We start from the raw sequence: 26,597 nt of genomic DNA, 5'->3' as shown, positions 1-26,597 counted from the left end.
CAGTTAGCTAATACTCTTTAGATTGTAGGGGACAAATATGAAAGTACGAGTAGGTACAGATTTTAGCTGACGATGAAGGTCAAGATCATTTTGTTAAATACTTGTGATGCAATTTAAGATAGCGTCAAATGTACTCGTTAAGCGTAAGTCGGTAAACATTTACAACATATTTTAACCAATACAGTTATGTTAAATTAAATTTTTAGACTAGATCTAGAGAGATCATAATATTACAATCATTCTGTTTAGTTTGCGGTAAGTTCATATGATAGGAGAGAAGAGTTCCATGCCACAGCTAATTTTGTCAATTTCTAATTTGATCAAGGCCTATTAGAGATTTCCACCATTAGAGTTAATATCATCGATACACCAATAAAGTTAATCAAGTTCGTCTTATTGACCAATTGTTTCGTCTTATTTTGTTTCAACCATCCAGGACAGGTCAAGGCCTGGGTTTAAAAAAATTGTCAATTGAATACTTAAGAGAATCAATTGCCATTTCGCATTTAACTTCATAGGCATTTTAGTAGTAGTAGTAATATCAGTTATAATTTAAGATTAGTCATTTTATAGGTATTTCGACACAACATGCCTATTGCTCAAGAGCTCGGAATCAAGTTTCTGAATCATTTACGATTATGTCTGGCTGAAGCTGGATTCAGCGAGTATCAATTTAACAATTCCAAACAATTGAAATGCTAGCGCACATGTTCATTAGACTTGATTAAACGTGTGGAGTACTACACGCTTTGAAGTATATTTTGTCAACACACACCCACCAACATTCAATAGATTATGTATAGATATATAAAAAAATATCTACATCTAATTATCCAAAAATAATATGTCGGGTATTATAAGTTCTTTATAAGATTTTACACAATTTCGGCTAGACAGGGTTCATATTCAGAATTCCTTGGACGATGATGCGATGATAGCTGATAGAGTGGGCGGCGCGCAGGGGGTAGCGGGGGCGGGGGGTTAATACAAAGCGGTCTCGCCGACGCTCCGCCTAGGTGAAGGTAATCGTGCTATTTCCGTGCGCATGCGTGAAAAGTTTGCAGAATAAACGCGACACGTGGCGCCATCTAGCGACCGCTATTGGAATTTGCATACTCGATGCCAGCTGCTGTGCTATTTTCGTCAATACATCTAATAAGCAATATTGTTTACAGCTTTAGGTTTATAAGATTGCGATTAATTTTATTAAATGAAATGGCTATAATATATCTTTCGTATTTATAATTTCCCATACTATACTAACTAGTAAGTGGTACTACTTATTAATTGTTGACCAACATAAAAACTTGGAAGATTCAACAAATTATAGTGCTGCTGATCTCTGTCAACAGAAGGAATTTAAATCGTGCATTTTTGTAAAACGGTTTTAAGAGCGAAAGGATTGCGCTCGCACATGGAATCCTTGACCTAATTATATAATTTAAAATAGATTTAATGCCGCCATCTCATTGCGTAGTTGTTTTAACAGTCGAAACGAGTAAATGTAGTATCAAATAAAAATTACTATCTGTTTTACATACTGCAGTTTCAAAGTTCATTTTTATAATAACTAAAAAACCTACGCGCCTTTTAAATGTGTGTACATAAAAGCGATAATAAACACACTTTCATCTGTCAATTTAATTATGCAAATAAATTAATAAAATACTATTGAATAGCATTGATTACAAATTGGTATAAAAAATTCAATAGAATATAAGTTAGCTGACCTCTACTTCTTTTGGTTGTTTATCAGGTTTAAGCTGCGAAGGCTGCGGCGGAACAGCCTGCAAAGACTGTGCGTACGAACACGACGGCTGGGGTTCAGACGTTGGTTGATTTACTATAGCTGCACGCTGCGTAGAAGATGCTACGCTGTTATTATGCTGTCGCACTTCTTCCGCATTTTGGACTAGTATTTGTGGCACTTCTTGCGCTGCATTCGCTTGCGGCTTGCGTTCATGGTTCACCGTTTTGTTTAACCACGCAGGTGGCACGGCCGGAGGATTAGGGTGATGCTTGAATATTGGCGTTTTTACAATATCTACACTATTTACAGGAGTCTTATTAGGAGTCACAAGTTTAACGCTGTTGTTCTCGCTATGTACACTAGGTGTTGCTTTGACACTTTTGGAGACTACAGGTTCACACGCAACCACAGTACTTTTAGAATCCAATTGTAATTGTTTTTCATTATTTTTAACATTATGAGGCACTGGTGGAAGTTTTTGGGTCAATTGTTTTTGTAATGGAATGGAAGGCAATTGATTAAGAGGTAGACTAACCACTGGATTAACTACTGTTACCACTTTTGGTCCATTACATTTATTATTAACTATACTAGACGCTGTTTTATCATCATCAAGTAGATCATCATTAATCGGAGAAATTTCATCTCTGCTTTGGGAGAAATCTGTGCTATCACAGGATAGTTCATCTAAACTTTGGGCTAAGTCAAGTGCTGAAGCTTCATGATAATCAGTTGAACATGGGGAGGTGTCGTCACTGGTATCGTCACTTCCGCATTCCCTTTGTGAACTTTTGCTACTGGGCATAAACGCTAAACTAGAAGTTACGTCGTTAGAGATATCTGCATTGAACGATTCAAGGTCTTCACTAAGAGAAGACTCTCTGTTTGTATTAGAATCCACAATGCTAAGCTTATCTTCTTCATGCAATGCATTATTTGGTACTATTTCAGACGTCACAGGCCCTGTTCGCTCTTGTTGATTCGTAATAATTTTATTATATTCCTTTGAAGAATTAGAATCATAGTGCTTGTTATCTGTCTCTGCTTCAATGTTTTCAGCTATGTTATTAGTACAAGGCTCAATTTGTGAAGCTTGCTCCACTTCTGGGAGACTCATGTATTGAGGTATGTTAGCATATTCTAAATCGCTTAAACGCATATATTGGACGCCAGCTTCTTCCGATGGTATTTCGAACTGTGGTGTATAGTACTGGAAAGAATTGTTTTGATTTCCATACGTAGACCATGGATCATTTGGAGGTATTAGTGGTAGTCCATCATAGTAAACACCAGGATTTAATTCTGGATTCACAATAAATTCTGGCTTATACTCCCAAGTAGGCACGAATGAATCTTCAAAGGCTAAATAATTTTCTGGTAACACAACCACATTCTCACTTAAGTCGTTGGGAGTAATAGCATATGCACCTTCATAAAAAGGATTATTTAAGACAAGCGGAGGAGGTTGCAATGGTTGCATAGCTATTTCAGCTTCAACAAACATACTATACTTTGATAAATCGGGTTCAGATCGTCGGTGTCTAAATACGCTATCATCCAAATAGGTTTCATACGTTGGTTCATAAATATCTGAAATATCAAAACTACGCGTACGTCGTATATAACTATACGTATGATACTGGTCATCTAGATGATCTTTCTCGAACACGTGCTTGTCTTCTTGGTCACTGAACGGTTCATCATAGTTAGGTACACCCACGTTGTTTATTTCGTCCAAGTCATCCGCATCGTTGCTTTGGTCAAGGACAGCATGCAACGCAACGTCGCAAGTAGTTCGAGGCACAGTAGGGTCACTGGGTAATAGAACTACTCGCGGCAAGGAGGGCGGGGGCCCGCTGAAGAGCAGGTTGTTGGGAGGTGGACGCGGCGGTTGGGCAGCCATTGCTCGCGCTGGCCGCCCGCGGCGCGAGCGTTTGGGATATTAGTGCGGCGGCACAGACGCGCTGGGCGGCCGGCTGATCTTTCAGACTGACTGAAGGCGTACCGCGTGACGAAGGCGAACACAAATAGAACGGGCGCGAGCGTGAAGAGGTCGCCGTCTCTCGCTCGCGTCTTCATGGACGAAGGCGCATGCGCACGCGCATTCGGGTGCCAATCCTGTCCCGCATGTTCCTCCCGCAGGCTTCTGTGACGTGGTACGCATTTTTCTGGTTCCGGACCGTAGAGCCAGTTATTTTACGAGTTTTAAACGCAAGTCTTAGACAGATTTTCGATTGAATACAAATGTCGGGTATAAGTGATAGTGGACGTTGGGTTTGATAATTCAAATAATCCATTCAAACATCCTCTTCAATAAACCATTAAGAAACGATACTAACCTGCTCTGGGGGTGAACGCGGCGACGACTCGTCGCGATGGTGCCTCCTCCGGCGGTGCGAAGTTGGCGAACGCCGATGATGAGATCGTTTAGAACGCTCATTCCGCCGCCTCCACGAGTGCTCCGAGCTGTGAAATCAGCGATCAATAGGCTGTAGGGTTAGTGAACGGGGACTACGGTACATACATAATTGGTAAACAAAGAAATACTGAGGTGAGGTTTGAGTGTGCATTAGGAGCGAATAAATACGTTACTAACGTAGGCGAGCGTTCTTCATACTCGTAAGCGGAATGTAGATTTATAAGTTGGTGGAGGCTGTCAGGCGGCGGCAGACAGCAAGCGCGCAGCAGCGCCCTGACAACGTCCCAACGTTGGCACCCCGTCCCTATGCTTTTAATGCATTATCTTATTTTCCAGCATGCGTAGATGTCTACAAATGTTATAACTATTGTGAAATAATTTGAAGATCTTTTAATGAGATGTCGAGTGTAGGTATAAGATTGGAAAAAAAGCCAAGGTTACAGTGAATAGTAACGGACGAGGTAAAATAGCGGCAACGGCTATGACATAGTAACAACCGATGTTTGTTATGTCACTGAGAGACGATCCGGCGCGCGCTGCGTTCGCGAATGAACTGCCAAGCAAGCGGCGCCCGCGCACCATAAACGAGCTAAGGCAATGCCTGTACAATCAATGCCCTTTTTACGAGACGCATCTAGAGAGGAACAATCAAACGCCACGTCAGCTGGCCGCTATGACGGCATTAGTTTGCATTTTACACAATATTTATTTGAGGAAATAAACAAAAACGACCGACGCCGCTGTTTGATAATTTATCACTTATGTTTCCTCTGCTTACCACAAACTTTGGGACCTTACAAGAAGATTCACTATAACAGAATCGAGCGACACCATATCTATCCAGAAAAGAACATGTTTAATAAACAAATCAAACTACATAAAATAGGAAGTAATGCACGGGCTGCATGTAAGAACGTAACAATAACAGAATGACTAAAGAAAATTATATCTATACGTTCAGGGTGGTTCAGTACCACTAATAGAATTACATAGGTACAATATAATTGGTTTACGTAGGTATGGAGCGAGATAAAACAATAATGCGTGAAAAGACAAGGATATGCAGTTGTTCATCTATAAGTAATTTATGCACAAATATCTCACGGTGATACAGTCTAAAGGAATCAAAGGTACAATCAATTCAAAAGTTATTTTTGGTGATATCTTCAAATCAAATTTGAAGATTTTCTCATTTCATCCTTTTTGGATATTCTAGGTACCTAATGTGCAATACCTCGTTCTCAAGGACATCTGAGGAAACATAGGTACTTCTCATCAAAAAAATCGAAACAGTCCGCCTGAACTACTTGCGGAGTGTTTTGATTTTATCAAGGAAGTAAGTTTTATTATTTATTTTTAGACATTCGTATTTTACAGTTATAATCATACGAGTATGAATGAAACATGAAAATCATTTTAAATCTAATTAAGGCATAAACATCCTCACACCTGCCTTTTTGTATTAATATTAGATTTCTAGCAGGTGAGTTGAGTCACCTTGTGAATTCATAGGTAACACGAACATTCGATACCCAGTTTAAGTTAATAGTTTGCTACCTATTTTGTTCTGTAGTCAACGATTAATTTAAGTTCAATGTAAATTATATTAACATCATTGGTTTTTCGTACACAACATGTGAATTTTAAAATGTAATGATGACACTTTCTTTAAATAGAAAATAGTAAATATTTTAGGTTTGCCTACTTGACTTTAATTGACCGAGAGACTGTGATAACCAAACATGCTTCATTTTAGGAAGGCTAAAAAGTTTGACAGCCTTGGTGCATCTATGCTCCGCGCCACGAAACAAGTCCCGTAGACGTAGAGCTAAATGTCTTAATGGCGCTCATTGTCATTTGGTAATGGCGGTCATATTTTCATTTTGTATAAGGCGCTGTCAATTTTAATTCAGGTTTTAGCCGCGGGACTTCCTTAACTTATATTAAATAATACCAATATATTTCGGACCCTTATTCCACGTATTAAACGAAATTAATATAGCTTATATTAAATTTCGTATGAGTAAACTACCCTATTATGTAATTTGGACTGTGGTGGCTTTGGAAGATAGCTGGTTCCATGGTCCAGACCTTCAACAGTAAAATACAACAGTGTATTTTCTTTAAAAGAAATTTAAAGGCCTCTAACGAAGATTAAAAAAAAAAAAAAATCGTTTATTTCACTTTCTAAATTTACATAAATTAGTGCGAGTTTGGAACCTTCTTTTAGGAGTAGTAAAACTACCTTTGTATTAGAAGGCTCCGCTCTTCCATAGCTGGTACAGAAATATTAATTATATCATCTAAATGAACATTACAAAATTAAAGTGTGTGTGTGTGTGTGTGTGTATGTGTGTGTGTGTGCGTGTTTTTCAGAAGATTTGCTACGAAGCTAACGGTCTGGCTTCTGGAGACATGATGCCTCATGATATCCTGTAGAAAATATTTAATAAAGATTTATACTTAGACTATTAAAGATCTGGAGTCTTGAAACATGCTACCTTTCAAAGCCACCACTGCTCTTGTACCTCTGGTAGGAGCATTGGCAGGGACGTGCATTTCATAGATACAAACATGCACTGCCTACCCTGCGGATTCAGTAAAAACAGAAGGAATTTTCCATTTCTTACGATTTGTAAGTGTCTACCCTAATTAAAAACCTTGTGTACGCCACTAATCGTGGGCTGACAAACGTTCAGCCTTCCTAAAATGAAGCATGTCTGGCTATCGCAAGCTCTCGGCCAATTCAATGTACATTCGTTCCAGATTCATTGTCATAATACATGACATTGGCAGAATACATTCCGCTGTGTTGGCACTCTATAGTGCAGTGCTATAATGAAAGTAGGTATAAATTCAGATGAATACAGATACAATGGCTCGTGTGAGGCTTGGCCGGTTGGCCGTGTTGTTTCAAGTGATCTATAAATAATAATGGGCCAACTCAATAGACGAATCTAAGAATACTTTTATTTATGATTCACATTCATGGTTTAAAAATATAACAATGTTTGTAAACGAATAATACTAACATTATTAAAATAAGATTTTTAAATGTCTCGGTGGTCTAGTGATTAATTTGCTTGGCTTAGTCTAAGATTCGAGTACCGGATCAGTCTTACTGTTTGACTAAGCGTTGCTTTATTACCAGGTGTGCATAGAGTGAAATCAGTAATATACCTAATCATCAAAAGGGTAGCTAAAATGTCATTTTAATTGATTTACTCATCGAGGTTTTAATTTATTAAATTGTGCAAAGTCACGCAAAGTTAGCTTTTTTGTTCAGTGTTGCTATTTAAAAACAAGAAGTACGTAAAGATCCAAAGTCTGTTCAAAACTTTCAGTATCATTTGATATTAAACTACATTATGTTTAGCCTAATGATTTAAGTTTTTCTTCTTAATTTATTGAATTATCAAGATTAGGGTACCGTACAGAGACGTTAAATCGTAGGACGCCAGCCCTGGCCCATTTACAAAATTATTAAACTCCCAAATTGATCTAGCTGGAAATCGAACCCGAACCCTTAAATAAAGCACAAATGCGGCAGTTGAGTGAGTAATAACCGTTAAGCGTGCGACATTGCCTAGCGCCGGTGGTCAGGCGGGCACGGGCGCCCCATCCGACATCGACAGGTTGAACTTGAGCGCGCGCTCGCAGACCTTGCTTGCATGCGTTACAGTATACTGGTATGTTACGTAAATGCTGGTCACTCCATGTGTTGGCACCAAATTTTTTGTTCGATTTTTATTTGTATTCTATACTAGCGGACACCCGCGCCTTCGTCCGCGTGGAATTCAGTTTTTCACAAATCCTGCGGGAACCATGGAGCTTTTCGGAATTAAAAGTAACCTATGTGTTATATCAGAGTAAAATCTATTTCCATTTTAATTTTCAGCCAAATAACTTCAGTAGCCGCAGCGTAAAAGAGGAACAAACATACTTACACACACACAAAGTTTCGCCTTTTCGTGTGAAGTGTAACAAGTTAGCCCTTGACTACAATCTCATCTGATGGTAAGTGATGATGCATTCTAAGATGGTAGCGGATTAAGTTGCTAGGAGGAGGATGAAAATCCACACCCCTTTCGGTTTCTACACGACATCGTACTGGAACGCTAAATCGCATTGCGGTATGTCTTAGTCTGTAGGGTGGTAACAAGCCACGACCTCAATCGGCCCAGCCGTGGATAGAACCCAGAACCTCTATCTTGTAATTGTAAATTCACCGCGCATAACACTGCGCCACGGAGCAGGGGCGTAGCTACCGCCGTATGAGCCCTGGTTTTAACTCTTGAACAGCTCGAGTTCAATAGTTGGAAACATCCAAAATAGGTCACTGTCATATTTACTTTTAACGAGCTTTTCCGTTTCTTTTGTGAATAATCTTTACCCTTCATTTGGGCCTCCCAACTTATTTAGATACTGGGTCCCTAAAAGGCTCGCTACGCCACTGCCACGGAGGCCGTCGATTCCACTTATTATGAAGTCATTTACGATTTGCTAAAATATAATCTGCACTAGTACTACAAAAATAAAGAAATTGACGCCAAATTCGGCCAGGACACGAAATTATGTACCTACGACTATTTATTCTATATTTCTACAAAACACAAATGTTCAGTCGTGTTTTATTCAACCATAAATAATTATACTCTCTTGTTGAACCCTCGTAACTTTAATTTTAAGTTTTCGACTAATTATTATCACCATTATCTTATATTATTATTACCTAACGTTTCGAAAGTGCTTATAAACTAAGCCTAATTGAAATAAATGAAAATTGACATGACTTCATTACACTGTACGACTGTACGTATTGAATTTGTAACCAGTAGTTACAACATCCAACTAATTCAAAGCAAACCTGAAACTAACAAGTTTGCTCTGTAATTTATCGATGGCGCTTCAACAATTCTCTCAAGCAAGTCAAACAAAAATGGTGAAACCGTCTGTTTTTTACTAAAGATCAGCATGGACAATATGATCCTTGTTCTATCTAAATTATACAAATAAAGAACATCATAGCGATCGCCTCATAAAACTTTCTTGAAGTAGGAATACGTCTATTTGCAGTGATTACCCACTCTAAAGACTACAAACGAACGAAAGAGAAGAAACTCTATTATCTAAATTGATTATTAAATCGGTGTCCTTTTTAAATAAATGTTTTTCATAAATAGATGTAGTTTAATAATAAACTTGTATAATAAATAAGAAAGTGAGTTTATTTGTTTGTAACATTATCACGCCTCACAACTGTTCAATTTTCAAATTCATGAAATTTTCAATAAATACACGGCTACAGAACCTAGTTTTTTGTATACCGTAATATGTATATTATTCGTCCGGGAGAAGTAGATACGAAAAAAAAATCTTTCTCACGCGAATGATAACTAGTAAGAAAACAAATGAGCAAGACTCAAGGACATATTAAACGTTTTTAAACCGGATAAAAAAAAGCTAGATTGTCTGTCGGTAGCAACGTACAGAAACATGCGTCACACGACGCTCCTCGCGAATAACAAACACCGGAACATTCACTTTCGATGGCACATCAATATTGTAATTCAACCTGTGATGTGTTTCGTTGTGCGACTCAGTGCTATACATCGACACATGTCCGATAACGTAATCAATGAACAGTCAACAAACTTTTATTTATTTTTTGTTTTTAAAATATCACACACATTATCAAAGTGATACTGTAGCCTGTGTTATGGGTATACTTAGTGTGATATTGCAATATCACACTAAGTATATCACCTATAGTAGAAGTCTAGAATGAAAGGCCTTTCTAGGATTTGAAAATACTCACAAGAATGGAAAACGGGGAAGCTATAGGATTTCAATTTACCATACTTTTGCAAAAATCGGCTCATAGTTCGTGCGCTGTATGTAGTGCCTGTATGACGTTCATAATACGTACTATTACCGTGAATCACGGCAACATTAAAGAATGAAACGAACTGTCACCGACACCATGCTACAGCGGACGAGGTTGTATTTATTATCAATAACCAACAAGCAACCTTATAAAATATAAAATGCAAACTTAATACTGATTTTTGCAGTATTGATAAAATTTATAAGCAAGTGTCGGCCAATTGTTAGGGGCATATTTGATAAAGGAAAATGTCTTGGAAGGAAAACACCCCACTACCATGGTTCGCTACGTTCATTTTGTACGAGTCATCATGATTATATTAAAAAGTTTGAGCAGTATGGTCATTAATAAATATTTTGTTCCTGGGCCATGGACCACAACTAGTACCTAGTCGTTTACATAATACGTACTTAATTAACAAAATATCGGTGACGCGATACGTTGTCGCATTTATATTCGAGGTGTGATGTATTTCGTTATACAAGATAGAAAACCGGCCGTCGCGCTGAGCAGTTTCTAAAATGTTAATGTGGGAAAACGAGCTTTTAAAAACTTTTAAAAGCGTGAGTTTATAAAAAAACCAGTTCTGCTTAGACAGTTTAACGATCATTGACTATATTTGGCTGAGCGAAATCTTATTGGTATGATTTTTTATGACCCACCGGAGTGATGGTTGAATTCAGAATTATATATTTTAATTTTTCCCATATATACCTAAGTACACCTGCAGTTGCGGCATTTTATTTACGAGATGCGCATTATCGTTATCTGAATATGTTCGAGCGAGTTGACGAAAGTTGTGAAGAGGAGTCGCAATTCACAGTATTAGTGAAAATGAATTTGAAATTATAAAAATTATTTTATGCCTCGACATGCTCATAATATAATTTAGAAGCAAAATAACGTTTTAGTATTAGTTGATAGAACAAGCAAATTACGACCATAAAATAGTGGAAACGGAAAACTAACAAAGATACACAGTTCTCAGGACATATTAGGAACACGTCAAAAACGCTGCCCTACATCCAACAACCATATAAGACTGCTTGGCGGTAGAAATAAGCATAACTAGCGGACGCCCATGACTTCGTCCGCGTGAAACCCGACCCCTAGCCTACCCCCTACCACACCCCTACTCAACCCTTCCCCTACCCTACTTCTACCATACACCCTACTACCCTATCCATATACTACCCCTACCCTACCTTAAGTATCCTATGTCCGGCTCCTGATTTTCCTCCTATCAACAAAATATCCAGCCAAATCGGTCTAGCCGTTCGTGAGTTATAAATAGTGTCACTAGCACTACTTTCTTTTTTATAAACGAACTCTACCCTAAAGATATCTAGAACACAATATAGGAGTAGGTATATTATAACACATACAAAGCCATTGATAACGACGGGGATCGAAATAAAGCAATTGACTGCTAACGAATATTGATTCCATCCGCGGCGTCAGCAGAGACATTTTTAATTAAACGGAGCTATCTATTACTCGTTATTTTAGCAGACTCGTACAGCAGTAATTGAAACAAATGTCGTGTACCTAAAATAAGCTAATTGAAACAGATACTAGCTATAGTAATTATTTCAAGAGGTCGTTTGTATACGAAACTGTATACTAATTAAGATTAACGTTGTGTTGGAAATTGTCGGGAGTGAAACTAAAAAGGTGTCTTTTTAATGTTAAGTTAGAATTTTGAAATAATAAAATCTATTTCCAATTTTGCAATTGACAACAAAAAGAAGATGTTCAAAATTCGGTCCACTTTTCAAAACGATAAAGAAAAATAAATTTACTGAAAATCTTGTATTTTTTAATACATTACTCCATTAGAATCTTAGCCAAAATAATATTCGCCAACAGGGATAATAAGCCTATTTGATTATTTTAATACTGACTGTAGTAATTCCTTTTTGATGCGTATTTTACTGATTGTCATGTCTCTTTCCAAACGCCGGCTGTCAATGTCAAAGTCAATCAATTAATGAGATGTCATTGTCAAATACCATTATTCTAACTTATGAAACACTTTTGAAGCTTTAAGTTTGACTATTTGTAGAATCTACGACCGGCTAGGAAGGCAGGTTAGAAAAGTGTTCTCAGTGATAATCAGTTTTAAATGTACTGCACTGACTATGTCCACTAAAATCAGTTACAAAAACAAACAACTTGAGCCCTTTCCTTTCTCAATCAAAACTGACTGAGCAATTAGATAGCAACATAGTATAAGTTGGCAAAAAGCTAATTAAGCAGCCGCGTTCCGGTGAAGGGGATCGAGTCAAGATCAATTGCAGGGCAAGTTTACATGGGACGTGTATCTACCAATGCAACAGATAAAAATAATAACTCATAATTATACCTAATTGCTATTGCTTCCGGTTTCGAAAATCAATTAAATTTCGCACAACTAGTTTTGTAATTTAGTCTATACTCGTAAGAGGTAATTTTGGATCTACCTACGGCATCGATTTTGATAATTCTTTTAACACTATAATGCCACGTTATTTGTGAGTATCATAAGCTGTATTTTATCCCCGTTATCTCACGAGAACAGGAACTACGCGGGTTTAACCGCGAGGCGTCGGCTAGTATTATGTATAGATTGCCGTGATTACTATGTCACCATTGTCGGTGATAATTTTATAACAACAACAGTTCCAAATAAAATGTTTTTTATTATGTAAATATAGGCATAGGTTTAACACCATTGCATTCTCACCGGGCAGGTTTGTCAGGGAAATATCAAATACTCGGTATATGAAGGGTTTTTACCTATGCCTCAGGTTTACAGTTTACATTACTGATAAGCATATATGCATAAGCAAAAGCATGCACCTAGCAGTGAGCTTTTATACGCGATGAGATGCTTTTGTTAGTGAAAAACAGTTTTCTATGTTTTCAGACGTACGAGTATGTAGGTTCTGTTGGTATATTGCCCTATTCTTTTGTGCATCTAACTATAGTGCCGTCCGTTAGGCATTTTTAATTTACGTATTTACAATAAATAAACTAAGTACCACTTTGGTACCAAACACACAACAATCTTTTGATTTTATTTAGGATCTTTTCATTTTAGTTTAATAATTAATAATATTTTTTTTTGGTGTCATCTGTGTATTGTGTGTGTGTCAAATAAACAAATTATCTTTCTTTCTTTCAAACTGTTATTACAAATAGCGTCTACTCACTTGCATCAAAAAGGCGTGGTGGGTTTAATACCTACATTTCTCGACTATAGGAAAGGGGACTGCATTTTGCAGTGATATATGAACAAAAGCTAATGACTGGCTCATCCTGTTTTAGAGTTTCGATAAGGCAATAGGGCAAAGTGGTTGTGTCATTATAAATTTAGTTGGGTAATGGACGAGCCTAATAGAGTAAATTGCACTCTGCCCTCTAAATAATTAACATCCTGTTATATGGCAAGGATTAACCTACACAAATGTTAGAACGTGCTTGTATAATCGTAATGGTAAAATTATCTTGAAAATAAATAACCTAATAAATAGAGTTATTTAATTATATAAATTAATCAAAATAAGGCGAAAATTAAAGTAAAAAGAACAGAACAAGGAAATAACATAAATAAGTTAGTAGTTAATTAGATAACGTTTTAAAATTATATAATAACATAGCTTCCTGGATTATTATACATTTACTTTTTGAATATATATACTTTTTGTATCTACAACATGAAACGACAAAAAAAATGCGCATGCAATTTTGTTTAAATTAACCACTAGAACATGGTGAATTTAAAAGTAGTAATATCTCAAATTATATAAATTTTGATAAATTCTAGGCTACAATTTGTGATAGTGATAGGTATATAACTGTCCGCCCACCGTTACATAACAACAAAGTAACATAAAACATCTTTACGGTCTTGGCATCTAAATTAAGAAAATTATATTACAGTTAAAGAGGCTGAAACTGAATACATTTATAAAGAGCTATTACGATTATTATCGTCACACATAATACATTGTTACTACTAACGGTTGCCAGTGAGAGTACCTACTAGATATTTCTTCATATTTTTTTGGTAACAGATCAAGAAGGACACTAGGTAATTGTTATAATGAACTAATTAACAGTATTTAATAATTATTAACGATGTAGAAACTAGAAAGTTGATTTATTTAAATTTTGCTGGCGAAATAATAATAATCAGAATTCGTCTAACTACTATCAGCCTATTTTGAAAGGCCCATTATAGGAGCGGGGATAATGGAGCTTAGATCCACAACGCGGCTTCAATGCGGATTGGCGGGCTCAATTAGGTATAATGTTTTCTAGAACTACTGCACATATTTCAAATAAGAATAGAAATTCTATTACCATTTGATAGGTACATAATTAGCGATGAACATTATGTAATTATATATGTTTAATTAAATCAAAGCAGCAAAGCTATAACCATATTCATCGGACTAGTTACTAGATCGTCCCTCTTGAGATTTAGCTGGTCGTGCACTGATTAAATGGTTGGAACACTAAAACAGTGATGGCTAAACTAATCGTCTAAAGTTCTAGATATTAAATGCTAATAAATTATTTTAATACTTTAAATGTATTATAAGCTAACATATATAATTTTGCCGTTTTGCTCTGTTTAAAATATAGGTTAAACAAGCATTTAAAGTTGAAGAAGGTGAAAGTTGCAATTTGCGATAAGTGGTCACTGTCGCCGAGGCGCCGCGCGCTTTCAGATTCAGTTTGCACAAACAAATAGGTGTCGGCCGAGAGATTTATCTCAAGTACAGAGCTACTAACCGTACAGTGAAGTGTACAGATTTGCCCTTTTGTATTAAGTATTATAAATTAACTCACCGATATGTAGAATTGTATATTTTATCACCGTAGTCCTATCGGAATAAGAACTACGCGTGTAAAACTGCAAGGATCTGCTAATATCAGTATGGAGAGAGAACATAGTAAACAAGTAGGTATTATAGTACGGTCTTATTAAATATTGGATAGAAGCAGGCGTTACTTTGCGGAAGTTCATCATGATTATATAATGATTTATTTATTTTGCTATCATCCGCGAAAATTCGGCGAACCCATGCGACAACGTCACCCAGGTCCGACAAAATACTCTTCCTTAAGTCCTTTTGCATTTGCATTCCTTTTGAAATTGCAAAGTCCTTTGCATTTGCATGCAATTGCAAATCTTTGCAATTGCACGTTGTAGAGTCAACATCTCCTGAGGATGCTCCGGTTTCGGGGTGAAACGTACGTAGAGAGTATTTTGTCGGACCTGGATGACGTTGTCGCATGGGTTCGCCGAATTTTCGCGGATGATAGCAAAATAAATAAATCATTATATAATTACGGTCTTATTGTTTATAGCAATATCTGTCAGACAACCTTTGGATATAAAGGATTATTATTTGTGCTAATATTATATGAGCTAATTTTTTCATACTAACCACCGCAAACTTTTACTTCTACTTACAACTTTCCCAGTAGATGTTATGATATATTGACATGATTATGCTATATTCAAGTAATACAGTCGAAAGACTTTGAAACCTGTGTGTGTGTGTATGAGTACACGACCAATTTACACGTTTTTATCCGTCGATATAACAAATGATTAGGAGGCAACGTGCAAAAGCGAATGTCAATGTTAGTAGAAACAGCTAACAGGGGAAAGTGAATTCACTTTTCTTTGTGTTGCTTACTTACACGATTCAAATATCGTATAAACTTCGTAGTGAACGTTAAAATAGTAATGACATTAACTGAATAAATAGCTCAAAAGCCTTTTAGAAAACTCTACAGAGAAGCAAATAACCCAATAAGAATTTCTTAACTTAATAAACTGTAAGGTCCCTCTTTGAAAGGAATAAATTTTTACCTTTTACATATATTTCTTTTTAAACTGTTCTCTCTGATTTTATTTTATTCTTTACAAGTTAGCCTTTGACTACAATCTCACCTGATGGTAATTGATGATGCAATCTAAGATGGAAGCGGGCTAACTTGTTAAGAGGAGGATGAAAATCCACACACCTTTCGGTGTCTACACGGCATCGTACCGGAATGCTAAATCGCTTGGCGGTATGTCTTTGCCGGTAGGGTGGTAACTAGCCACGACCGAAGCGTCCCACCAGCCAAAAGAGCAAACATCAAGAGAAATCTAGTAATATATTGCTACGAGTATTTGAATGAAAACATGCAGCTGACGACAGAAAGTCTATCTATACTAATATTATAAAGCTGAAGAGTTTGTTCGTTTGATTGAACGCGCTCATCTCAGGAACTACTGGTCCGATTTGAAATATTCTTTCAGTGTTAGATAGCTCATTTATCGAGGAAGGCTTCAGGCTATATATTATCCCCATATTCCTTCGGGAACGGGAACCACGCGGGTGAAACCGCGCGGTGTCAGCTAGTATTGTATAAAGTTTCAACAATAGCAAGCGCTCCAAGTCTTTGACCCAAAGCTTGTCGAATCTCTACGCCAATCATCAAATAAATGAAGCGCAATACAAATTAAAATGGCAAACAGAAAACGCAACGGCGGAAAACGATAAGTTTGTATCAATTAACGGACGCGGTCAACGTTCAGTCAAATACGGTATTCGTACAACGGTTCTTTATTTAGACACTCCGAAGTTCCGAACACGTGTGTTGTACTGAATCATCTCGCGCCTATTTACAGTGGACACCGATGTTTCCTGATGTCATAACATTTCGCACGTAGTACGTATATTTGACGGCCTCCGTGACGTAGTGGTATGCGCGGTGGATTTACAAAACGGAGGTCCTGGGTTCGATCCCCGGCTGGGCATGTTGAGATTTTCTTAATTAGTCCTGGTCTGGCTGGTGGAAGGCTTCGGCCGTGGCTAGTTACCACCCTACCGGCAAAGACGTACCGCCAAGCGATTTAGCGTTCCGGTACGATGCCGTGTAGAAACCGAAAGGGGTGTGGATTTTCATCCTCCTCCTAACAAGTTAGCCCGCTTCCATCTTAGACTGCATCATCACTTACCATCAGGTGAGATTGTAGTCAAGGGCTAACTTGTAAAGAATAAAAAAAAAAATATGTATTTTAGGTGGCATTCCTCACAGGAAACACATTGTTGATCAAAATATTAGGCACGGTTCATAACAGGCGTGGTGTATCGGTGAATGGAGTAGGCGTGGCTGGGACAACGTTCTAACTTTCAACAGTGTCTGTCTGCCCTATTTTCTTCATAGGTATATGACCTGTACCGTAGTCTATGGAAGAAATACCCATTTAATCAGACAAAGATTTTAAAAGAGCAATGGGTTCCTTGTCGGCTCTTCTAGGCGGAACCCGCTTTCTGAACCGACGCTAGTCATTACAAATAACTTGACGTTTCAAAAGTGCTTTTAAAGTAAGCCTACTCAAAATACGCGATTGTTTGAATTGTGAATGTTCTTTTCGTCCACAATAGCAAAGTTTATTTCTCTTTCCTAGATAAAATGTTAACAATTCACAGGTATTTTCCCGCGGAGAATCGAACGAAGCAAAGACGAGCAAGCGACACTTGAAAACTCCTTTATGTGTGTTGTGAAGTTATCATTAAATCAGATATAAAATAATGCTGCTTGGCAGAGATCGTCAATAATTTCTGATTTCTCACGCCCACCACAGCATCGGAGCAGCGTGATGGGTCTGAGCTCCAAATTCCTCTAATATAAGTAGAGATAGATTCTGCAGGTGGTCCATAAAAAACAGGCTGATGTTAATGCTAGCCACTCATCCATCCATCCAATAAAACTGATCGTGTGTTGGTCGCGATCTGCATGATGTCATGCACATAATGACCAACACACTATCAGTTTTATCCGATGTCCTGCCCGTAGCGCCGCAGGCACATAAACATATCGGATGGTGAGTGGCTAGCATAATGTGTTAAAACAAATACTAACCAGAATTTTTTTCGAGACACAATCATCTATGCCAATTCCCATAATCTTTAATTTACACATTATGCTCAAAAAGGGGTACAAAAAGCTACCTTTTCATGTGCCTATTAGTATTTACACATAATTTCACAGGAAAGTGTAAAAAACCATTTACGAACCTCTATAAAAACGTTAAGACTGTTTCATCGCGAGCAATAGACAAACAACAAAAAATGGTTGCAGTGATAAATCAACCTCAAACCAGATAAAATACTAATTCGTTCGCCAAGTCTAACCCTAATGCGGCAGAGGTCAAACAGTTCCGTGCAAAATTTTTGGTAGTCTCCGGTAATAATCGTTAAAATATACAAGCTTGTTATATAGACACATTTCTAGGTCAAAGAAGAATGGACCATTAATAACTGAACGGACGATGAAATTATTATTAATATGAAAATACAAAAACGAGTTCTATAATGTTCTAGACTTCGCAGTGTTCACAGATAACATACAGCTCCGGTGGTATTATAACGGGACCTTGTAAGAGGAATATGTAAAATGAGTCCAAACATGAACGTACAATGTTTACTGGCTACTAGTTTAGAGACTAAACAAAGTTACAGACTAATAATAATTTGATACGGCACCATAATGGTACCACACGGTACAATAACAGTACTAAATAATGGGCAAGATTAATATTTATTAGGGGTTCAGTATGGTAAATACTTCGAGCTGAACCTTATAATCAGCTCTTATCAAAAAGTCGAAATTTAAGAATTCAATTCCAAGTGACGAAATGTTTAAATTCGAGTGCCTATTAATCACACGAAACGAAACAATAAATTACTATATCAACGAAAATTCGTGACGATATTAAAATCACAGCAATTTATTACTCATTTCCATTATCAACGGAACTCGTTTATCAGTAGCCGTCGATAAAGAAAATGAGTAAGGGTTACTGTAATAACTTTGACCACAAAAAATATCTATTAGATAACATAATATTTCGAAACTAGCTTCTAAGAAGAAACTCATTATCAGCCCATTTTTATGATGGTAATGGTGAACAGGGCCAAGGCTCCCTCCTTCGGAAGAGGAGGATGAGGAAGGATTTGAAGCTTAGACCCACCACGCTGCTTCAATGTAGGCGCTTAGGAATAAGGATCGTCCTAACTCAAGTAATACAATATGGAACACGAATATTAAAAAAAGCGATCAACCTTTACTAACGCAGATTAAAAAAGCCGCGGGAATGAAGGAAAGGAAAACGCGGGATGCAGTTTCTTTACACTAATTTAAGTTTCCTCGCGTGCGGCCATACTATCATTTACGAATGAAACTTTATGTATAACTTGTGAGCATTAACTTGACAACTGGCTTTTAAACACAGTACAAACATCATTCGAGCCAGGTGTCATGTTGATCCGCACGAGCTGTATAGAGTACAAAGACGTAACGCTAAGCGAATTTTCGTTTCTGTACGATACTGCTAATAGAAATGTTACTTCGCAATCGAATTGCAATAAAAAGAGGATATACGAAATACTGGCTATAAGGATATTATTTTATGCTAAATGAAGATTATTAAGTAAAGCCAAAGTGCAGCACACACGAATCAAAGTTAAATGTCAGAAGTGGAACAACTAATCCAAATTTCAATGTCACTCGAGAAAAACACGCGTGGAATGTCGAGAATGTGCGGAAGAATGGGCAATATATCATAACAGAAGTCCAAGGTCCACCGATGCGCCAATTGTGTCGAGCTGTGAATTTTTGGCACAATGACCATAATCGATCTGGGCCGGTGCAGTGCGGTCTCTTACGAAATCGAAAGCCACCGCTCTTCAATGCGAAACGAACTGCGACTGGTCAAGGATTCCCACCGCAAGCCGCTGTGTGCTTATTAAAAAAAAAATGTATCGTACGACCTGTTAGTTTCACTAACCTCGTTTTTTAGGGCAGAACGGTTAACGTGCCAACCTATATTGTATAGCATTGCCGCAGCCCGCAGGGCGTACCAGATCCGGCTAAGTGAGACAGATTTATCGGATCTTTGTTACCGAAAATTCGCTTTATTATTGCCATATATAATATGACACCGTAAAATTTTAAATACCGTTAAATACCGTTAGATTATAATCTATCTCCCGAGATTGTGAAATGTCAAAATATTGTGAACCGCAACATTCTCCAAAAAACCGGAACTAAAGTGGCTCAGAAACCAAGATTAGGTTAGGTTAGGTTTTTTTATTTTATTTGTACATTCTTCCTTACAATCGACCAAATAATAACACGTTAAATATTATGTCGCAGTTCACAATCTTTCGACATTTTCAATCACGCGAGATAGATTATAATCTATTGGTATTTACAATTTTACGGTGGCATACACAATATAACAGAAAAAAAAGATAATATATTTTGTTTATCATGTTATATTTTCTATTTATAGTACTCAGTGGTATCAATATCATGTGGGTTTAAAAACCTACATCTGCAGCTACACGAGTGAGCGGTTTAACTATGTGGTTAATAGGCCAGCCAGCCTAGTTGTCGACATACAAACAAATGAGTAATTTATGTTATACCAATACTTTAATATCAAGAACTTTATATAATGATAACTTCCATTTACGAATGATTTTTTATTTTAGTAACAGGCCTAGGCCAAGTCATGGCCTGTAATGAAGAATAGTTCTGTGTCTTTTGCCTACGTAATGCCTATTCTGATAAAAAAAACCTGTGTCATACCATAAAGCAGCTGCACATGCGTACATTTGCGTTATGGCATATTTTTCATCATTTACATACCAGTTATGGAATATAATAACAGTTATGAATATAACTATTAATTCTTGCTCTATCCCACGCTTTAGTCTTTTGCCTACATAAATTAAGTTATTTTTTGTTTTGTCCAACAACCTTGTTCGTAGAAAAAATACAAATTAAAAAAATGCAATTTAAAATTATATAGATCGCACTATACAGTTGAATGTTTTTGTTTTAAGTTTATGTATACCTACGTAAATAAGCAAACAACAAAAAAAGAAAAAAAATTAGCGTAAATGATTTGACGTGATTTTTTTAATTCTCATTGTGAATTTAATTTAATTAGAATTACATAAGGAAGAATTTTTGGTTAAGTACAAAATGATGCATTAGGCAAGTAGATAAAATCATACCAACAGTATACGATTAATAATAATCATCAAATTAAATACAATTTTAATTCCAATTATTCATTGTCAGTTGTATTCAGTCTAGCGTGCAGTATATGGAATTATGGATATTTTAGAGGAACAAGAAGTATGTTTAGGCGCATACTGATTGCATTAAGCCAACTACGTACGTAATTACACATACAATACCAGCCTTTAATAATAATATTTCTGCATAATGTTTCTATTGTAAATTGGTATAGAATTTACATATATGTAATATGTATATAATTATGTATTTTATAATAATTCATAAATACAAAACAATACACTGCCAAATCTAAATCAAAAATTTTTAATGAGTAAAATAAAATATGAAACCCCTTTTGTCATACTAAATTAATTATATCAATAGCGATTATCACACTAATATTATAAATACGAAAGTTTGTGTGTAAACACACACAAACTTTCGTATTTATAATTTTAGTGTTCCTCTTTTACGCTGCGACTAATGAAGCGATTTGGTTGAATCTTGGAATGGAAATAGAATTTACTCTGGATTAACACCTATGCTACTTTTCATTCCGGAAAAATCCAAGGTTCCCGCGGGATTTGTGAATGAATTTCACGCGGACATTTTAGTCACTAAATCAGTTACATTCTACACTTTTCAAAAGTTCTCACATTAAAGCCTACATGATATAAGTATTGATTTGATTTGATGCGAATTTTTGGCTGTTTTCCCTTAGAACAAAACAATAATTAAGTAAGCCAACAACCAATTTTCGAATTTCGAAGCGAGACTAACAAATGGAAGTTCTTTTTTATGTACAAATATAAGAGCATAAAAAAAATAACGCGTCAGGCATTCCTATTTTTTACCAACATTCATTTTCTACGTACGGTCTCCTACATAGAAAACGAACGTCGACGTCGGCTGCAGTTCGGCGGACCAACCGGCTGGCAGGCAAGGCTGACAAGGCCGCGCCGGATGAGCGATTACTGTGAACCGTGTCAACGCTGGAGTCGAGACTAATCGTCCGCCCGCGTTCTCGGGTCAATGACAAGCGGTGCCACCAAAAAAGCCACATAAACGTTTAATTAAGCCCAATAGAGACGTACATTCCGTGTGCGAGAATAAAATTAGACACGACCTAACGAAGCTTATGGGTTGCTGAGCTCTTTCTAATTCGAATCTTAAGTAATAAATAAAAAATTAAGTACAATAGATACTTATCTTTCGTGTACGAGAATGAAATTAGACACAACCGAATAATTTCTAACGAAACTTATGGATTGCTGCATTGTTGTGGGAACACTATGATTGACGACATCATTATATGAATTACTTACCTTTACTAATAAATTAATTTAATTAAAAAATAATGTAGTATGAGAATGAAATTTAAAATCTCTTTTGACTCCATCGCAGCGAGGCACAGTCCCCAAAACTGTGAGACAGCGTTGCTTCTTTGTGTGGCTAAACTATTTGGACTCTCATTTCGTGACCGATACCTGTGCTACGCTAACTCTACGATACATCACCTAAAGCAAAATATAAAAACGGAGCGTCGCACGATCACCAGCTTTGCACCGCACAGCCGGAGGAGGCACAACAAAAACAGAATCACCCGTTGGGCACACCGTCTGGTACTGTTACATCAGCCAGCGGCGGCCGGGCACGGGCGGCCCGCGCACGCGTGCGCCGGCGGGACGCGGGCGGCGGGAAGCGGGACCAGTCCGCAGTGAAAGTTGATCAGCGCGTAACGCGGCCCACAGACGATCAAGCCAGCGGCGATGCCTGCAGCGCGCACAGGGATGTGGGCAGTGGAAAAATATCACCATTATCAGCCTATTTTAACGGCCTATTACAAAGACCTCCTTATGGTAGAGGGGCTATGGAGCTTAAGCTGCTCCAATGGGGATTGGCGGGCTTAAGGTTAAATTCATGAACGATCACTATCAAATATTAATGATAATGATCGGGACCGCACGAGGCACGGCAGTGTAACACTACCAACTTCTCAAGTCCGGTTTGAAAATTTAACTAATTATTTCATTAAAGACAGAAAAGCTCAATATCTATAAGTTCGATCCAGGATTAGACAGAATTACACATAGGCTAGCTACCTAGACTAGACCAACGAGGCAGATAAAAATATCGAAATATGGTTAAGATGTAGTTTCGACATTTTTTCACTGCCCACATCTCTACACGCGTTACAGGCAGCGCTGCCGACATGATAGCCAGTGGCCGGCGTAACTGCAAGCAGCTCCTGACATTTAGTCAGATGTACGTGAACTGGCCGTTAATGCCACCGATTATGTATCACTATCACTACACACGAGTAGGTACATGTTACTAGACTTCGCGTGTACCATCATTACATACATGTTATGTAGATGCACGTGAAGCCAAACTACCGATCTGTCTGATCGAATAAAAACGCAAGGATTTTATTATAGGTTTCATAAACAGATAAGGCGATTTACATAAGGTTTTCCTATGTTGCTACGATTTAACATGTAGAGAAACAAATTTAATAATGTCAATCAATGTATTCGAAACTATCCTGGTTAAATCTCTCATCATCTAAAACGAGGTACAAAGGTTAGAACCGAACATCCTTGCGTGACACAATTGCCAGGGACACATCCTACGATGCTCTGCTTGAGGCATGTGTTACCATACAAAGCATGCACAATCAAGGTCAATCATACATTTTAGACCAAAACACAGCGCGGAGGCAGAAATAATCACTGCTATAATACTAGACATCTCTGACAGAATGAGCTCTAATACTATGCAATCACTAATATGTTTACATTAGTAGGTATGTACTATATCATCATTTTACCTATGTTAGGAACATGGGCTGACAAACCTTCAGTCTTCCTAAAATGAGGCAAATCTAGGCTATGTAGGCTCGCGTCTATATATACGCGGGTACGCACTATAGGTGCACATTGTACAAAAATGGAAAATTCCTCCTCCAATACAGGTACGTTACGAAATACGAATCTTCAGGGTATACATTGCGTTTATGCGTCTATGAAGTGCATGCCATAATGTAAACAAAGCGATGGGGGTAAAGGCAAACAACACAACAACAACAACAACAACAAACTCTGGCGTACGTCAACCCGCATACGCGTCCAAACTAGCAAATGATGTAAACACAACAGGGTGAAAGTTGTTGCAGACTGGATACACCATAACATCTATTGATAAGAGGAAGGAGACGAACGGGTGTACGCAACGTGTATAATTTGTCATGTAACGATAAAGAAAATTACACAGTAATTAGTGTCACTTTTACGACTCGCGCAATACGTTATATGTAAATTGAAGTGTCGCAAAAAAAGATACAGTAATATTACAATGTTTAGAGACATTGTAACGGCTTGTTATGCCTGTACATTAGTCTAGTTATACAATATTATAATGTTACTCGTAGATAAAAAGCCGCAAACTACGCCGCAAACGTAAATAAAAGCGCTTTCTCTCTGCTGTCGCTAAGTTAATTATCACTTATTTTCCTCAAGATTTTTGTTTTCTCCGCATAGAAGCATATTTTATTTAATGATGAAAGTTGAAATGAAACGTTTACAAAATATACATATACTTATAAAAATCATAGTGTCTGGAGTTCGTAAGAGTTCAAGCATGTTCATAAAGAAAACAATAGTAACGGAATTTGTATTTCATTCAAGGTGTAATCCTGCTAATGATTGCTGCAAATTAAACAGTTAGAAACTTTAAACCGCCAGCTCGTATTGGAATAGCGTAGCGGGTCTGTGCTCCAAATCCTACGTGAGTAGAGACTTTTGCTTAGCAGTGCGCCACGTTATTTACATTGATGATTTTAAAACAAAATCAAGGCCTGTAGCTATGTGGCATGAGTCATGACGATTCTCTTTCTACAAATGCTAACGCTTCATAAACTAAAAAAAAAATATGGGATTGACAGATCCGCTCGATAACTTGATCACGTGACCTGTCGATATTAAATGTCATTCCCATACATTTCTGGTAGTTTTTGAAAAGTTTGCGATTGTAGAAAGAGAATCGACGTGCCACATGGCTACAGGCCCTGTACCCCTATCTATGGCTAAATACGTATAAATTAGTATCTCTAAAGTATCTTTGTTTGGTTCCACAGATAGTAAGTTTGATACAATGATTACTTAGTTTACTACGGTACCCCAACTAATGTGTTCTGACATGCGCGTGACCAATTTTAAATCTGATATACAACAATAAGATCTTTATTTATTTTTTATAATAAAAGGTTTATTGATTATATCATTGGTAAGAATGACTTGATATAAATTCCATGTTTCTAATTCGTAACAAATAGCCGATACATTTCAGTCCAAATTCGTAAACTTGAAAGGAAAACCAATCAATGACTCATTTACCGGACCGGCCAGTTTTATTTATTATAGTTTTATCTATTCTATTTCACAGATACACAAAACTAATGACTTTACGTATAACATTAGCAAATCTCCACTTTTACAAACAAATCGTGATTTTAACTTTAACGGCATTAAACAAAGACTGTGTATTTTCCATAAATTGTCGTCGGACGTAAATTACGATTGGACAATCATATTAAACGAAATTCGCAGTAGGTATATAAGAAGTTCCAGAACTATACATCGCCTAACTAATAGTTTTTCATCTTATTTCAACAGTTCTTAATCAATAATATATAAAAAGCAGGATAAATCTGTACTAGTATTATAAAACGGGAGAGTTTTCATTTATAATTTCAGAATTGCTGAAAGAATAAGAAAGCGGCACAGACAAAATTAGAAAGATAGAGGTCTGTAAGTCATTTAGCTAATTTAAAAAAGATGGAAGCGGGCTAACTTGTTAGGAGTAGGATGAAAATCCACACCCCTTTCGGTTTCTACACGACATCGTACCTCTAAGTCGCTAGGCGGTGCGTCTTTCCCGGTAGAGTGATAACTAGCCACGACCGATCCCACCACCCAAAAATCCACGAGAATCTACGGAATTGAGACCACGGGGAACTATTTTTTAACTTAAAAGTAAATCTTTATGAATATGCATCAATTTTCTAATCAAATATTATCCAAACACAATGGACTTGACGACAACCTTTATCGCCTAGAGAAAGATATGTAAAAAGACAAATACAACTTACGTCATAATGTTAAAACCAGGTTGACAAATCCTTTACGAGTCAAACCGGGACGAGACCTTGAGGCATTCACTAAAATGCTATCGAGACGAATCAGTAAGTTATAGCCGAGAGAGATCGCCCACGGGTTTGCGAATGTTTGCTTGTTATTATTATATCTGCCTCATTTTGTAAGGCACACGTTTTATTAGCAATCGTTGAATACTAATCCTATTGTTTATTACGGAAACAAATATTTACACTACACAATAAATAAACAGATATACAAATTGAACTAAATAACGAAGAACAGTGGATTGATTCATCC

The 26,597-nt window shown here is 37.1% G+C and overlaps 1 protein-coding gene across 3 annotated transcripts in view; it reads right to left on the bottom strand.

Moving 5' to 3' along the window:
• Nucleotides 1–26,597, bottom strand: part of LOC112049794 (dual specificity protein kinase CLK2) — a 58,822-nt gene that overhangs the window by 27,098 nt on the left and 5,127 nt on the right. Inside the window, exon 3 of one of the 3 annotated variants that reach the window (XM_052883910.1) lies at nucleotides 4,090–4,216. In XM_052883910.1, the coding sequence (XP_052739870.1) occupies nucleotides 4,090–4,216 (127 nt within the window). Of the gene's footprint in view, nucleotides 1–1,730; nucleotides 4,067–4,089; nucleotides 4,217–26,597 lie in introns of those variants that run through there. The other 2 variants (XM_024087852.2, XM_024087843.2) reach the window with 2 other exon arrangements.

Source organism: Bicyclus anynana, chromosome 10 (assembly GCF_947172395.1).
Source record: "Bicyclus anynana chromosome 10, ilBicAnyn1.1, whole genome shotgun sequence".
Taxonomy (NCBI): Eukaryota; Metazoa; Arthropoda; class Insecta; order Lepidoptera; family Nymphalidae; genus Bicyclus; species Bicyclus anynana.
Note: the sequence above shows the minus strand (reverse complement) of the source record. Positions and strands in the feature narration are given on the sequence as shown.